Source organism: Juglans microcarpa x Juglans regia, chromosome 5D, assembly GCF_004785595.1.
Source record: "Juglans microcarpa x Juglans regia isolate MS1-56 chromosome 5D, Jm3101_v1.0, whole genome shotgun sequence".
NCBI lineage: Eukaryota > Viridiplantae > Streptophyta > Magnoliopsida > Fagales > Juglandaceae > Juglans > Juglans microcarpa x Juglans regia.
The window spans coordinates 2,292,198-2,307,776 of NC_054602.1; the positions used below are offsets into that span (position 1 = coordinate 2,292,198).

General features: G+C 33.6%; 1 protein-coding gene, 1 long non-coding RNA gene and 1 pseudogene across 2 annotated transcripts; 2 read left to right on the plus strand and 1 right to left on the minus strand.

The window, feature by feature from the left end:
- Positions 1–1,276: 1,276 nt before the first annotated feature.
- LOC121264081 lies at positions 1,277–2,945 on the minus strand. Its single transcript, XR_005940451.1, has 2 exons — positions 2,654–2,945; positions 1,277–1,674 (listed from the first exon to the last, which is right to left on the minus strand). It is a non-coding gene; the product is annotated as an uncharacterized LOC121264081 (long non-coding RNA).
- An 8,239-nt stretch (positions 2,946–11,184) lies between these two features.
- LOC121264319 (stemmadenine O-acetyltransferase-like) lies at positions 11,185–12,910 on the plus strand. Its single transcript, XM_041167445.1, has one exon. It carries the CDS (start codon positions 11,212–11,214, stop codon positions 12,625–12,627), a length of 1,416 nt encoding a protein of 471 aa, XP_041023379.1. The 5' UTR covers positions 11,185–11,211; the 3' UTR covers positions 12,628–12,910.
- A 707-nt stretch (positions 12,911–13,617) lies between these two features.
- Positions 13,618–14,424, plus strand: LOC121264750 (annotated as a pseudogene).
- Positions 14,425–15,579: the final 1,155 nt, after the last annotated feature.

Here is a 15,579-nt window from a genome sequence, read left to right on the forward strand (position 1 = left end):
CTAGGGGTGGGGGTCCCCCCCCGGGGCCCAAGCGGGGCGGGGTGCGAGGAAGGGGTGGCCCCCTTAGGGGGCGGGTAGCACCTCTAATCTCATCTCATATCATCTTATCACTACAACTTTTTCAAACTCTTGCACAAAATATCATAAACAATTCAATTTTTTCAAATCTCAAAACAATAATAATATTAAAACATAGTATTTTAAATTTTCATCTAAAATTAAAAATTTTCATTTCACTCCCCAAACCTATCCTAAGATTTGAAAATTCTCATTTCATCTCATCTCATCAGTACAACTTTCTCAAACTCCCACACAAGAGATTAAAAAATCTTCTATTTATCATTCCAACACTATATAGTATATATAATTTATCATTTTTAATTATTTTTTTGTTTTATTCTTGTTAAAATAAAAAAAAGTATTCTACTTATCATTCATTATTCTTGTTAAAATAAAAAAATTATTCTACTTATTATTCATACACCACATATCTGATAAAAGAAAAATAAAAAAATAAACAATAAAAAATTATGAATAGTATATGATATAGGAGTGATTAGGACAGTTCACCAACCCGAAAACACCATTTCCCAACCCGACCTGAAATAGACATGTTCCGTTTGGCCGTTACCCATTTTGCCGATTACCTGATAGTAGGTTCGGAAGAAATGGGTATTCCAACCCAATTTTTTTTTAATCTATATGTATACTGGAAAAATTTTATGACCAAAAAAAAAAAAAATTTAAATGGTCTGTTCCAATGCTCTTTTGTGATTTTGTACAATATGCTGTGATCATGTACTAATTTGCAGAATCTGTTTGTTCTTGAATTTCAATGTAATCGGAATTTACATTATGATGAATGTCTTATGATTCATTGTATTGTCAAACCGAATGGCTTTGTATTTTTTCTCGTTGTTAGACCGTAATTTTCTTATCAATTACACGACTTTTGGGAATAGTTATAGGCTGAATTGCTTTTAGAAGTAATATATTCCTGTTTTGTTCATTTATGGGAAGATGAGATATAGATATTATCAATTTGAAATGGGTATAGATGATTACATTCTATTTGGGAGGCCCCCACAAAATTTTTCCAATTCCCAATTGAACATTCAAATTGAACCCATGTCTACTCTCCACATTTAGATCAAATCACATGATATTTCCATATCAAATAAAATGTTTCCATTAAATGGATCAAATCAATAAGAGCATCCATATCTTGTTGAACATCCCACATGAATAATATAAATTGTATGTCACATGGCCAAAGTCTCCGAACATTATATCAATAATATAAATTGTATGGCATGCCATTGAAAGCTTCAGTTTCATGATTTCATCCTCAGGTGCATGCACTTCACTCAGCCTCATTCATCCCTGCTTATTACAAGTCTGTTAAATAACATACAAACATTCCATCGAGGAGTTTAATGATGGACTAGAAAAGGCTCAACACTTCAGAATTCTTCTGTACATTTGAGGTGTAAATTATTCAATGTTTCAGTTATAAGCAACTACAGTACACCATTCATTACTCACCCTTTTCTTATGTACAAAAGAAAATGATGAAGAATAAAGAATCACAACAGCCTGCAACAATGGTTGTTTAACATCCCGAGCTTCAGCTGGTTAAGTGTCCAAATTGTGTGGTTAAGAGTATGCAATTTCCTGTCATTATTAAGCACATCAGTAGTCATCATCAAAGTAAAGAAAACCCCATAGTTAGTAGACTAAACAAAGGGGGTAAGACTTTAAATTTCTTAAACCCTCTCCCTAGGATCCACTCTCCAATATACCTAGGGACATTACAAATTGGGCAAACTATTTTAAATATATAGTGTAAAACTTCAAAATATAGTAACTCCCAACCCTATAGCACATCAGCCTAACTTGTTATCCACAGCATTATGTAACTCCCAATTCCATCCAATTTGCATCACATAGACAAACATATATAGTAGTTGGCAGCTTCAAGAAAAAAAAAAAGAGGCAGAACTTCTGGTCTCTCAGGAGTCATCATTCTTTTCCCCGCATATATCCAAATATTTGGCATGCATACACAAAAAATCATATATACACAGGGCATATATATATGCAGCAACAGTCTATTTTCTGAAAAATCAATATTTAACACCCACTTTCCCCTTCTTGTCATTCTCATCGCACATCCTCAGCAGCACATCATATTTTATACACTCCACTACAACACCCAGATCAAAAACTCTAGTCCACAAAATCAACTCACTAAAATGATCTTCTTATAGATGAGAAGTCTCTTTAAATTGAAAGACACATTTAATCTGAAATTGGTTTCTATATATTTCCTAAATTGAAGGCCCCAAAAAAAATAAAATAAATCATTGATATAATCAACTGAGCATTCGAGACCCATAAATAAATACAAAAAAAGTGATATGAATAAAATCAACTGAGGATGATGGGAGTCAAGCACAGTGGATCAGAATGATACAAACCACGTCAAGCACAACCCCTTCATTAGAAATATAAAACAAAACATTGATGTAAAAATACAACCCCTAGGCCCTAAGATAGAAACCCTTCTGCTGGAAACCCAATACAAACCCTAACCTTAACACCTCATAATTAACCCACCTAATCAGATAAACCACCAAGTGTTTTTCCTTACCTTGGATTAGTTTTTTTCGGTGCTTGTAGAGAAAGCTTCCATGATCCAACCACCATAGAGAGCGAGCAAGAGAGACTGAGTTAGAGAGTGAGAAACACAGAGAGAGAGAGCTGCAAGACAGTTTTTTTCTGGTGGGTCTATGAAAGAGATGCAAGAGACTACATAGAGAGCGGAGTCTGCAAGAGGCTTCAGGTTCAAGCGAGAGAGAAGAAGGACTGAGGGAGGCAGATGGTGAACAGTCCTATGCAAGAGAGAGAAAGCCGTGTTATATATCTTTGGCAAAAATGACCTCGTTTTTGGGTGTAATTCGGGTATCGGTTAATAACCGAGTGTTTTTTAAAACAGTTCAGGAATTTCCGTTTTCGATTCGGAAACTAAACGGATCGAGTAATTTCGGGTCGGGTCGATAAAACGGAATTAATATTCGGCCCTTTTTTTGTTCAGTCCTAGGAATGATAACTAGAATTTTTCGAACTCTAATAGTACTAGGTGTGGCGCGATCAACCATATGGGCGTCAACAGGAGAATTGTGAATAGTCGGTGGACGTAGCGTACTAGCAGTAGAGCCGGCTCATGTGAGGTGGGGATGCAACCCAAGCTGAGGACTTAGGCGTCATCTTGGCCCTCGATAGTCTAATCTTAAAAATTAAATAAAAGCTGTGCTACGGATCAGCCACTGTCTATGGCTGATCCGTAGCACACATTATGCATCTTTTTTATAAAAAACAAAAAATAAAGAAAAAAAAAACAAAATCTCATTTCCCCCTCCCCCACTCGATTCCCTCTCCCCCCACTCGATTCCCTGTCTCAGCTCACTGCCTCACCCAACCCCGTCGTGCGCCACCTGTAGTGCCACCGCCTATCATCATCGACTCCCCCTCACACTGGCAACCTCCAGCCACCTTCAAACCTCCATGAAAGCCCCTACACGTAGCACCCTCTCTCAACCCAAAATGGGTTCTCCTACACGGTTTGTCGCTGCTATCGCCGTCGTCGTCAGCCTCCATCCCGTCATCGAGCACCACCTCCCCCTAGCCACCGTCGAGCTTCCATAGCACGACAACCCTTTCCCTCTCTTTCCCGAAATGGGTTTCACCCATATTGGTTCTGCCCCTTACTGAGCTGTATGCCGCCACCACCAGCTCCATCGCACCTCCTTCAGCCTTCCATGCTCAGCCATGCCTCTCATTTGGCCTATATGGGCAACAGCGAGTACGAGTGGGGGAGAGGATGGCGATGTGGGTTGCGAGTGGGGGAGAGAATGGTGATGTCGGGTGGGGTTGGGGGAGAGGATATCTATGTTGGGTGGGGGGGAGGATGCCTACGCGGGTGGTGGGGGTGGGGGGAGAGGATGGGTGAGGGGCGGGGGTAGGGTGGCTTGGGCGACACGGGGAGTAGAGAGAGAAAGAAAAAAAATTTGAAATGTGCGATATGAGAGGGAAGTGGGTTTTGTTGTGGGGTATTTTTGGTCATTTTACTCAATGACACTTGGGGTGTGATCCGGATGATTCTAAATAGTGGCTGCTCCCAATACTTTTTCATTAAATAATTGTTAAATTAGCATAAAAGGTGAGAAAATTCTTGCCTAAAATAAAATTAACTCCAAATGATAAAATCTTACCACAAGAATGGCACATATTTGGAAAAATCATCAGTTATTATTCACTACCCTACACCTCATACCTTATAAAAAAAAAATTATAAGTGTGGGATATGAGAATGAATATTGGCTTATGAGTAGAATTCCTCATAAGATAATATGGCCTTAAATTTTATTAAAAAACAATTCTTCTCAAAGATTTGCAAATTCTTCAAACGAACAAGAGATAAAAATGGCAAAATTCTTTTCTAAAAATATTGCAATTAATGTTCTAATTAGAACAGACATAAAAAAGGTAAATTAAAAAACAAATAATGTCAAGTACTGTAGCTTTAATATACACTCTGCATTTTCTTGATTGAATTATTTTATTCTTAAATATGTGGGTAGAGTGGGGGTGAAAAAAAAATAGGTAAATCGGAACAGACCGGACCGAATCGGTGGGTTTGGTCCGGTACCGAGTTTGGTACGATTCGATGGGTTTGGTCTGGTACTGAGTTTGGTTCGGTCCGGTATCTGTTTCATTTTTCTTAAAACCGGTTAAAATCGGTCCAGTTCTGGTTTTCCTTTTTCTAACACTGGACCGGACCGGTTCGTATATATATATTTAAATTTTTTATATTGTATAAAATATTTTTTATATGATTTTTTATATTATATATAATATATATGCTTATATATAAAATAATTTTGTATTATATAATAAATTTCTAATTAATATAATATTAAATTTTTAAATCCTACATAAATAACTATATATTATCATTATAGTCTATTGTATTAATAGTTATATCAATACTATATCACTATATATTATAATATACTATAATATATCGTTATATATAGTCTATAATACAATTATAATATATATTATAATATACTACAATATATCACTATATTATTACATACTATAATATACTATATTATATACCAATAAAAGGGACTGAACCGGATTGAAATCTGTAAAACCGAAAGTACTGGTTTAGGTGTGTAACTGGTGCTGTATCAATTCTTTAAATTTCAAAACGGATACCGGTTCGGTTCTAAAATATGTCCAAAATCGAATCGAGCCGAACCGATTACACCCCTAGTGTAGAGCACATTATCTACATCGCTTAAATGGCAAGATTCGATTTTAAGACTTAAATTTTAAAATTTATCTTTTAAATCAAACTATACAATATAAGCATTTTATTAAGTTGTTATTCACACCGGCTAATAAATATAATTTTTCTTATTTCCTCTCCATTTACATCTATCAAAATCACTTTTTTTTACATCAATCGTAAGGATATTTTTCTCATTTTGTCTATGAATCAGTCATACAACTTGTTATTAATCAAGTTGATTTTACTTTTTGGGAGCTAAATTAAGCTAAGAATGTAATTGTAAAAAGGTTTTTCCTCTCATCGGCCCATATGGCAAGCCCACAAGGGACTATTAGGGAAGTAAGTTAGAGACCCTAGCTAAACCCAGTCAAGCACAACGACCCTACTTTAAAAGGAGTTAGTGGGCCTCTGCAGAGTACTCGGCTCATGAGTAAAACCAACCTACGAAGCAACCCACACGTAGAGAAAGCGGATAGTAGGAGCAGATGAGACCCGCCGCCGTGACATCTCCCCAATGACACCCGACCCTCGGAAACATGCGTAGGTAGGTGGGCAGAAAATATGGAGAACCCTTGATCTCTTGACAACAGGCATGGAGAGGGTTAACAAGGAACATCCACAAGGTAAAGTGAGTCAAGGAGTCTCACCGCATTAATGACGCCACTCTCTGAACTCCATGTTGCATTAATGAAGCCGCTCTAGAAACCAAGTCGTATTAAAAGATTCTAACTAAGCGAACAACTGAAAGGATATGGGCTCCCTGAAGTCAGGTACGAGCTATCCCTACCCAGAAACATAGTATAAAAGCCGACCTCCAGGTAGGAAGAACTCTCTCTAATTCATAAAACTCTCACACAAACTACTAAAGAGATATTGACTTTAATATCAAAGATTGTCCGGCCTCCACCAAGGTCCCCCACTCTCCGTGTTTTAAGTGTGCAAGTAAAAGACTTAAGACCCGAGTTGTTAGAATCCGACTTAAAGGCGTACGAAACATGATGTTAACAGTAATAACATAATTATTTTGTTCTATTTATTTACCTTTTTCTCCTATCTAGAAAAAAATGACAAACAAAAATACATTTTATAGAACATATATATATTGTACTATAAACCCATAACAGACTCTGATCATGATGCAAGTTTATAATCAGTTTTTTTTTTTTTTTTCAGTAAGATATTATAAATGCTTGAGATAGATTTGATGATCACATAAGCTATAATTGAGATTGAAAGAAAGAAAGAAATAAGAAAGAAAAAAAGTAAACTGACCTATTAATTTCCCCACTATTTATTTTGGAAAGAATATTGCGTGTACTAGCTGGTTATAGTTGCATTGTACTAGCTATAGTTGCGTGTATTAGAACATTAGTGTTAGATTGACCATCCTATTTTTAAAATTTTAACTAATATGTAGCTTTTTTATTTTTAACTAATCATTCAAAATTTGAAATTTACATTATATTAGTCATCACACTCTCTATAATAATAAAATATTATTATTATTTATTTTCATATATTTTTAATTAATTTTTTATTTTTTAATTAATTTTTTTTCAACACTAACAACAGTTTACTGAAGCCAACGAAATTTTAATTACTTGTATACAAGTAGCAAAACTAGGAAATAGAAGTGAAATTGAGCCCTATTGTGTTAAAATCAAAACTAGAAATTGAAAAACTCTTGCTAAAAACAAAATCAAACCCAAACAATAAAATCAAGAGTAAAATCAAGATTAGGGTTTTGAATTTTACTATGTTATTGCCTATCCTGTTGGAGAGAACTTGTCGCGGTGTCGTGGTGAAGAGAATAGTCGTGGGAGAGAAAGATGGGAACTTTTTTAGATGCAGGATAGAAAGAGGGAAGAAGAAGAGAAAAAAAAAAGAAAAAAAATTAAAAAAAGGGAAAGAAGGAAGAGAAGGGGGAGAGGGAAGAAGAGAAAAAAAAAATAGAAGAAGAGAAAGAAGAAAGAGACGAGAGAGAGAAAGAGAGAAGAAGAGAAGAAATAAGAGACGCGAGAGATAAAGAGAGAAGAATAAGGGAAAGAAAGAAATGGCGGGAGAGAGTGAGCCTAAATTAATAAATAATGCATTTAGATTTCATACAGTACTTTTCATCTTTGAAAAAAAAGATGAAATTATTGTAGATCATATTTTAAATGAAATGGGTTTGGCAAATTCAATGTGGGCCAACTATTGATAAATTAGATAAATTTGAAGATGAAATGTTGTTTGAAGAAGTCGATGCAGATTTCTCTTATCTGGTAGTTGTTGAATTTTTCAACGTAAGGTTAAGTAAAAATCTGAAAATTCAATTTTGAATTTGGCTTCATTCTGACTCTGCTCCGACAACTTCGTTGTCGGAGTGTTGGAGGTGTCGTTGGACCAACTCTGACTCTGATATTGTACATATGTTATAAAAATATGTATTTATCTATATATTTATCATATATACTAGTATATTTATCATATACACTAGTATATTTATAGAACTATAACTTATATAGGTAAATTCAATAATATACTAGTATGAACTAATTATTATAAAATAATATAATTATACTATAATATAAATAGACTAATGATAGTTTAGTATATTTAAATATTATAGTATTACTACTATATATAATCAAGTATAAAAATAAATTAGACACTAGTATTAAATAAGTCTAGTATAATAAGCTAATAACACATATACTAATTTATTAAAGTATATTAACATAGAATTAGACACTAGAAAGTCTAGTGTATAATTAAGTTAGACCTTAGTATAATAACATATAATACTAATGTATAATAACATGCAATTAGACACTATACTATAAGTCTTGTATAAAAATAAATTAAACAATAGTGTAGAAATAACTAATAATAGTATAATAAGTTAATAACACATAATAACAATTTACTAAAGTATAATAACATGTAATTAGACACTAGAAGTAAGTATAGTGTAGAAATAAGTTACAAATAAGTTAGACACTAATATAATGTAATAACACGTAACACTATAGTATAAGTCTAGTATAAAATTAAGTTAAATATTAGTATAGAAGTAAATTAGCAGTTGAATGAATTTATTTTAATTTTTAATTTTTTCAAAAAATTGAAATTTGAAAGTTCACAAAAAATTATTTTTTAAACGGACTAAATACGAACTAAACAAAAATTCAAAGCTGAAAGGTCAAATTTGACTCAACTCTGACAAGCCAGAGCCTACACAAATTAAAATTGAAGTCAAAGTTTGAATCTAAACTTCGACAAAAGTAGAGTTGGAGCCGGGTTTAGGAGAATCCAACTCTGAAAAACCCGGCTCCAACTCTGAAAATCGGTGCTTGCCCTTATTAGAATGTACGCTCTCTTTTGCTTACATGTCTGGTGTTTGTTAACTTGATGCGATGATTTGTTAAATTTTAATAATTTTAGAATTCAATTCTACACTTTATATTTAAAAAAAAAAATGTTATAAGAAAATTTTACACCAAACGTCTTTATCTAATTAATATATAATTTATTATTTTATTTAAATATATACATATTAAAGCATTAAAATATAAGAATAAAAATAATAAGTCATATTAGATAGACATATATGATTTAGAAGCTGTTTGGATAATGAGATGAAATGATTTTAGATAAAAATTGAAAGTTAAATAAAACATTGTTAGAATATTATTTTTTAATATTATTATTATTTTAAGATTTGAAAAAATTGAATTGTTTATTATATTTCATGTGAGAATTTAAAAAAATTATAATAATGAGATAAGATGAGTTGTGAATATTTGTCAATCCAAACGACTCCTAAAGACTTCAAGGTGAATTTTTTGTTTTTTGTTTTTTTAATGGTAGGCTAATGAGATGGCCCAGAATTAATTTTGGAATAATGCTACTATGCCGTCTCATTTTACTCCATTATTTTGACCATTTATGCATTTAATTTTTTTTACTTACTGATTAAGGAAGTGGCTATTAGTGTATTGGTGTATTTTTTTATTTTTGAAAAATATTTAAATATGTTAAAAAAATATAAAAAAATAAAAAATAAAAAATAAAATTTATACTAGTGGGCATGCGTCAAAGCTAGCCGAACACTAGCACTATCCTTAGCGAGTCTATAACCCGTGCAATGCGCAAATTGATGTGTATGTTGTGTATGAGGGAGAGAGATTTAGAAAGAGACTGAATTTTATAGTGGAGAAATTCGAAACGATTTATAGGACGATTTATTTGACAAAACAATATAAAAGTTGAAATAATACCTTTAGGTAAGGACTTGAATTGGTTTATATATTTATATGTAAGAAAAAAAATGAAACTTAAAAGTTACAATAGTTCATAATGAAATATTGCTTTTAAAAGGATTACTGCTCCATAAACATAACACTTCAAGTTTAATAGGTAGAAATAAAATACTTACTTTTATGAGTAGAATGTCACATTAGATTCATATAACTCTACTTAAAATACAAAACAATATAAATATTGAATTAATGATTTTGGGTAGAGTTTTAAATCGATTTATATCTTCATATGTAAGAAAAGAAATAAAACTTAAAAGTTACAATAATTTATAATTAAATATTACTTTTAAAAAATTTATCACTTTATAAACATAATATTTTAAATTTAATAAATAAAATATCTATTTTTATATATAAAATGTCATATAACTCCACTTTTATATAGCAATAGATTTTGGGGGCGCCCCTCGTCCTTGAATGAATAGTTTGCGCCTTCCTACTTCCTAGGGTGGGCTGAATGTACTTTATTTCGTCTACTCATTTCCCCCATGAGATGCCAAGGTAATAAAGAAGAGTCGGCTACTCTGCCTCCAGCAGCCGCCCAGTCTCACCGCTAGGTGAAATTTAACATTTTATTTTTTTTAAAATTTTTTTATTCATATTTATTATTATTATTTTAAAATAATTTTAAAAATATAAAAAAATATGAATACGTTAATAGTCTATTCTTTAATTATTAAATAAAAAAATTAAAATAAATTAAAATAAATAAGATATCAAAATAAAAAGACAAAATGACTGAACAAACGCAAATCGGTTGCCCCATTTACTACAGACTACAGTTCTTTAATGAAGATTTCCCATTTGGAATGGTACGTACGTTAAACAATATTTAGAGCTTTACAGAGACTAGAAAATCGAGATAGAATGTACTTTTGACATTAACGTCGATGAACAAAATTCAGAAAGAGTACTGCTAGTCTGCTACTATACAGAAAATCGTACCGTATAGCATAAATTGTTTTTACTACTGCTACGGTCCCGAATTCGAGACCTGTACTGAATAGTATAATTTTTTAATCATCATAAATATTTTTTAAAAAAATAAAAAATTCACAAAATTATTAAAAAATATTTTTTAATCATTTAGTAAAAAATAAAAAAGAAAATCTCATTCAAGACATTTTTTGATCCCGAATTTCTCATTATTTTTTTTTCAATCATTTTTTAAATCAGTTTAAATATTTAAAAAAATACAAAATTATTAAAAAAAATACTTCTTTAATCATTAAATTAAAAAATTAAAAAAAATGGATATAAAATATTTGTATAATTTTTCGGTGACTATAATTAATTTCTCATTCAGAAATTATATTTTCAAATTAAGTAATGTGAAAGTTGTTTTTGTTTTTATTTGTTTGTGGTAAAATGATAAAATCGACATAAGATCATGTTCTGATATTGTTTTAGTGGAAAGAAAGCTGTTTAATTTGATAATTATGAAAAAAAGGGAAATGACGAGACTCTCCTTGTGATTACATTCTGATCTTTATAAAGGAAAACGACCTTTGTGTGGAATATACGGAATTACAATATAGGAGCAACATGAGTTTCATGATGAAAAGCTTTGGTGCGGAAAAAATGACAATGGAAGTCGAGATCATTTCAAGAGAAATCATCAGACCATCCAATTTACGAACATCACTTCATTTTCCGAAACCATACAAACTCTCTTACTTGGACCAGTTAGTACCCACACTCTATTCTCCACTTATCATCTTTTATGATTCTAAGAACCATACTCATTCTAAAAGAAACCGATCCTTGTCAACTCAGCTAAAAGAGTCACTCTCAGAAACTCTAAATCACTTCTACCCCTTTTCTGGAAGGATCAAAGACAACTTCTTTGTCGATTCTTTCGACGAGGGCGTTCCATTCAATGAGGCTCGAGTCCGTTGCCATATGTTGGACTTCCTTCAACATTCTGAAACCGAGTCACTGAACCAATTTCTTCCTTGCTTGCCATTCCACAAAGAACCAAACCCGGAGGAAGCTGCCCAATTAGCCATTCAAGTGAGCATATTTGATTGTGGTGGAATAGCAATCGGCATGTGCGCGTCACACAAGATTGCAGATGGAAGCACGTTGCGCCCTCTCTTCTTCCATTGGGCAGCTGCGACAGGGGGGCCTCGTAAAAAAGTACTGTGTCTTGATTTTTCTGAGGCATCATCTGCATCACACTTTCCTCCACAAAATGTATTGCCTCAGAGCTTGGTCTCTTTAGTTGAGAGTATTTGCTTTAATGAAAGCAAGCACATGAAGACAAGGAGGTTTGTGTTTGATGGGAGTGCCGTAACTACCCTAAGAGAGAAAGCAAAGAGTGAACGAGTGGACGACCCAACCCGAGTTGAAGCGCTGACTGGTTTTATTTCTGAGCATGCCATGGCTGCTTCAAGAGTAATATCAGGTCCTCCAAAGCCAACTATCATAAACCAAGCAGTAAACATCCGGCGACTAACGAAACCACGCTTACCAGATAATTCTGCGGGAAATATCTTTTTAGAAACATCGGTAGCCCTTGATCGTCATGACTCAGCAAAGATCACGGGGATACAACTAAGTGGCTTGGCGGCATCCTTGAGAGAAGCCGTGCAGAAAGTTAATGGTGATTACATAAGTACTCTGCAAGGTGACCAGGGTTTTGAAGTTTACTGCGAGATCATCCAAAAACGGATGACAGAAAAACTAGGACAGAAATACCCAGACGTGTACACTTTCTCCAGTTGGTTGGGTTTGGATATCAATGGCTTAGATTTTGGATGGGGGAAACCCATTTGGTCCGGGATCATGGGGGAGGTCGGTCCCACAAGTAGGAATCTCATTTTCTACAAGAAAACGCAATGTGGGAATGGAGTAGAGGCATGGGTGACCTTGGATGAAAAACTGATGGCCATATTCGAGAATGACCCAGAATTCCTTGCCTTTGCTACCCTAAACCCGGCATGGGTGTTAAGCCAATAGGTCGGAAATGTCTATATTTGACCAACTAGTGTGCATGGGTATACATGACGTTATAACTAAAATTATAACGTCACATACTCTATATATGTTATGCAGTAGTAGTACTATTCCAGAACTAGGAAAGCTGCTCGTGCTGAGCTGGTGTGAAAAACAAGTTATAGGTGTAGGCTCGGGCTGCATATACGGCTTGCATTCTCGCCATGATGAAATAAATTTGGTCAAAATAAAATGATACATATATATTATATTAATTATAACTTCTTTGTGTGTGTTTTCTCTTCATTGATCGAGTTTATTTTGTAAACGGTGTCGATTTAGCATTTTGATTTATGAAATTTTAGTTTATACAGAACTTTGATCTCTTTTCTTTTACCTTTTTTTTTTTTATTCATTTAGAATAATTTCATTTGTCATAATGATCTTAAATAATATTATCATTTTATCATGCATCTTTTTATATAATGTGACGTTAGGCTATTAGAAAACTAAAAAATATAAAACATGAATTTTATTAACTACAAGTCAATAAATAAATACACCATTTATCATTGGGAAATGATATTCCCACAGACAAAAGCCACACACAAAAGTCACTGATTGGCTTTTTTATTTTTTTATTTAGTAATTAAGGAAGTGTTTTTCTAATAATTTTGTGATTTTTTTATTTTTTAAAAAAAATGTTTAAAGAGTTTGAAAAAAAATGTTTGGAAAAAAAAAATATTAGCCTTATCAGTGGGTGTAGCATCACCTTTTATTATTGAACCGCATTATTGATCGTTATATAAAATAATTTTAAAACATAAACTATTTTTATACTGATCGACTAACATAGCCGGCTTCCGCCTTCGTAATATATAAAGAGTAATGTTATTCATCTATGACATTAAGTGATTAAATATTATTTATTATATTTTATTTTTTAACATATCATTTAATGTCGGAGAGAATACTGAAAAAAAAAAAATGATGATTAGAAGATTTTTACAATACATGAACGAGGGATCAGAGAATCCCAATAAATACATCATTACAAGAAAATCAGGAGTAGTACTGCTGCATAAAAATAAAAGTAAACCCTTAATATATCACTTCTACCCATTTTCTGGAAGGAGCAAAGACAACTTTATCGATTCTTTCGGCGAGGGCGTTCCATTCAATGAGGCTCGATCGAGTTCGTTGCCGTATATTGGACTTCCTTCAACATATCCTGAAATTGAGTCATTTAATCAGTTTTTTCCTTGCTTGCCATTGCACAAAGAAACCTGGAGGAAGCTGCCCAATAGCCTTTCAAGTGAGCATGTTTGACTGTGTGGTGGAATAGCAGTCGGCTTGTGCGTATCACACAAGATCGCAGATGGGGCCACCTTGAGGCCTTTCTTCATCCATTGGGCAGCCGAGACAGGAGGGCATGTGAAACGAGTCCCGTATCCTGGTTTTTCTAAGGCATCATCGCCATCACACTTTCCTCCGGTTGAAGCGCTGAATGGTTTTATTTCTGAGCGTGCCATGGCTGATTCTAGAGTAATATCAGATTCTCCAAAACCAACTATTATAAACCAAGAAGTAAACATCCGGTGACTAAGGAAGCCATGCTTGTCGGATAATTCTGTGGGAAATTTCATTTTAAAAGCATCACCGCAGCCTATGATTATGACTCGGTAGAGATGGAGATGCAGCTAAGTGGCTTTGTAGCAGACTTGAGAGAAGCCGTGCAGAGAATTAACAATGATCAGGGTAACCAATCTGCAAGGAGATGAAGGTTTTGAAGTTTACTGTGAGAACCTAAATCGGGTGGCAGAAAACTAGTACACTCCAAGGAATACCCAGAGGAGTACACTTTCTCCAGTTGGATGGATCACGGCCGAATGGAAGCATTAGCTAGATGTTGGATGGGGGAAGCCGGCCATTTGGTCTGGGAACATGGGCGGAGTTGGTACAGCATCTAGTAAACTTACCTGCCGTTTGATTAAATAAGTTGAGATAAAAATTAAAAATTAAATAAAATAATGTTAGAATATTATTTTTTAATATTATTATTTTGAGATTTGAAAATTTTAAATTATTTATTATATTTTATATGATAATTTAAAAAAATTATAATAATAAAATGAGATAAGATAAAATATTTTTCGTATACAAACGAGATTTTCAAGAAAAAGGAAGGTGGGAATGAAGTGAGGCATGGGTGAACTTGGATGAGAAACAGATGCATGGCTATATTGGAGAATGATTCTGAATTCCTTGCCTTTCATGCTGCCTGGCATAAACCCGAGGTTGTTAAGCCAGTAGTTAGGGCAAGGTCTTGGATACAACCCTTACGTACTGTCTGTCTTTGTGAAAGAAGTGTGCATGCATGCATGGGTTATAACATTACGTACTATATGCAGTACTCTGTGATGAATAAGTTACAGGTGTAAGCAGCACAGCTTGCACTCTGTGATCATGATGAAATAAAATTTGTCAAATACATGACATACATGTATTGGAGAAAATTAACCAAGAGAACTGTCTCTTTACTTTTTCGTTTTTCGTTTTTACTTTGAGCGGGAGAGAGAGATGAACAAGGAAGAGTACCATTTGCAATAAGCTTGACACCTCTATGTAAGTAGCAAAACCTTTTGCACTGTCTCTAGCTACTGTCTCTGTGGAATCCGCTTGGACCCGGGTTCCACATGCAGATGCCCTTGTGTACTGTTTTTGGAAATGAATTTGTCAAAACTAGCTAGAGTTTCTGGGTGCCATATTTTATCAGACTCGAAAATGTCAAAACTTGCGTACTAGCTAGAGTTTCTGGGTGGAAAATAGTGAGATGGAGCTCTTGAAGCAGAAGAAGCCACGGTTGTTTGTGCCATTAGCTAGCCCCCATTAATTATATTGTCAGACTTCAAGTACCACTAACCCAAAGGCATTTAATAGCATCGAATACTGGTACGCAATATCCACTGGATATTT

Coding starts and splice junctions, on each gene's coding strand:
- LOC121264319 (XM_041167445.1), top strand. CDS start 11,212: ATGAGTTTCATGATGAAAAGCTTTGGTGCGGAAAAAATGACAATGGAA.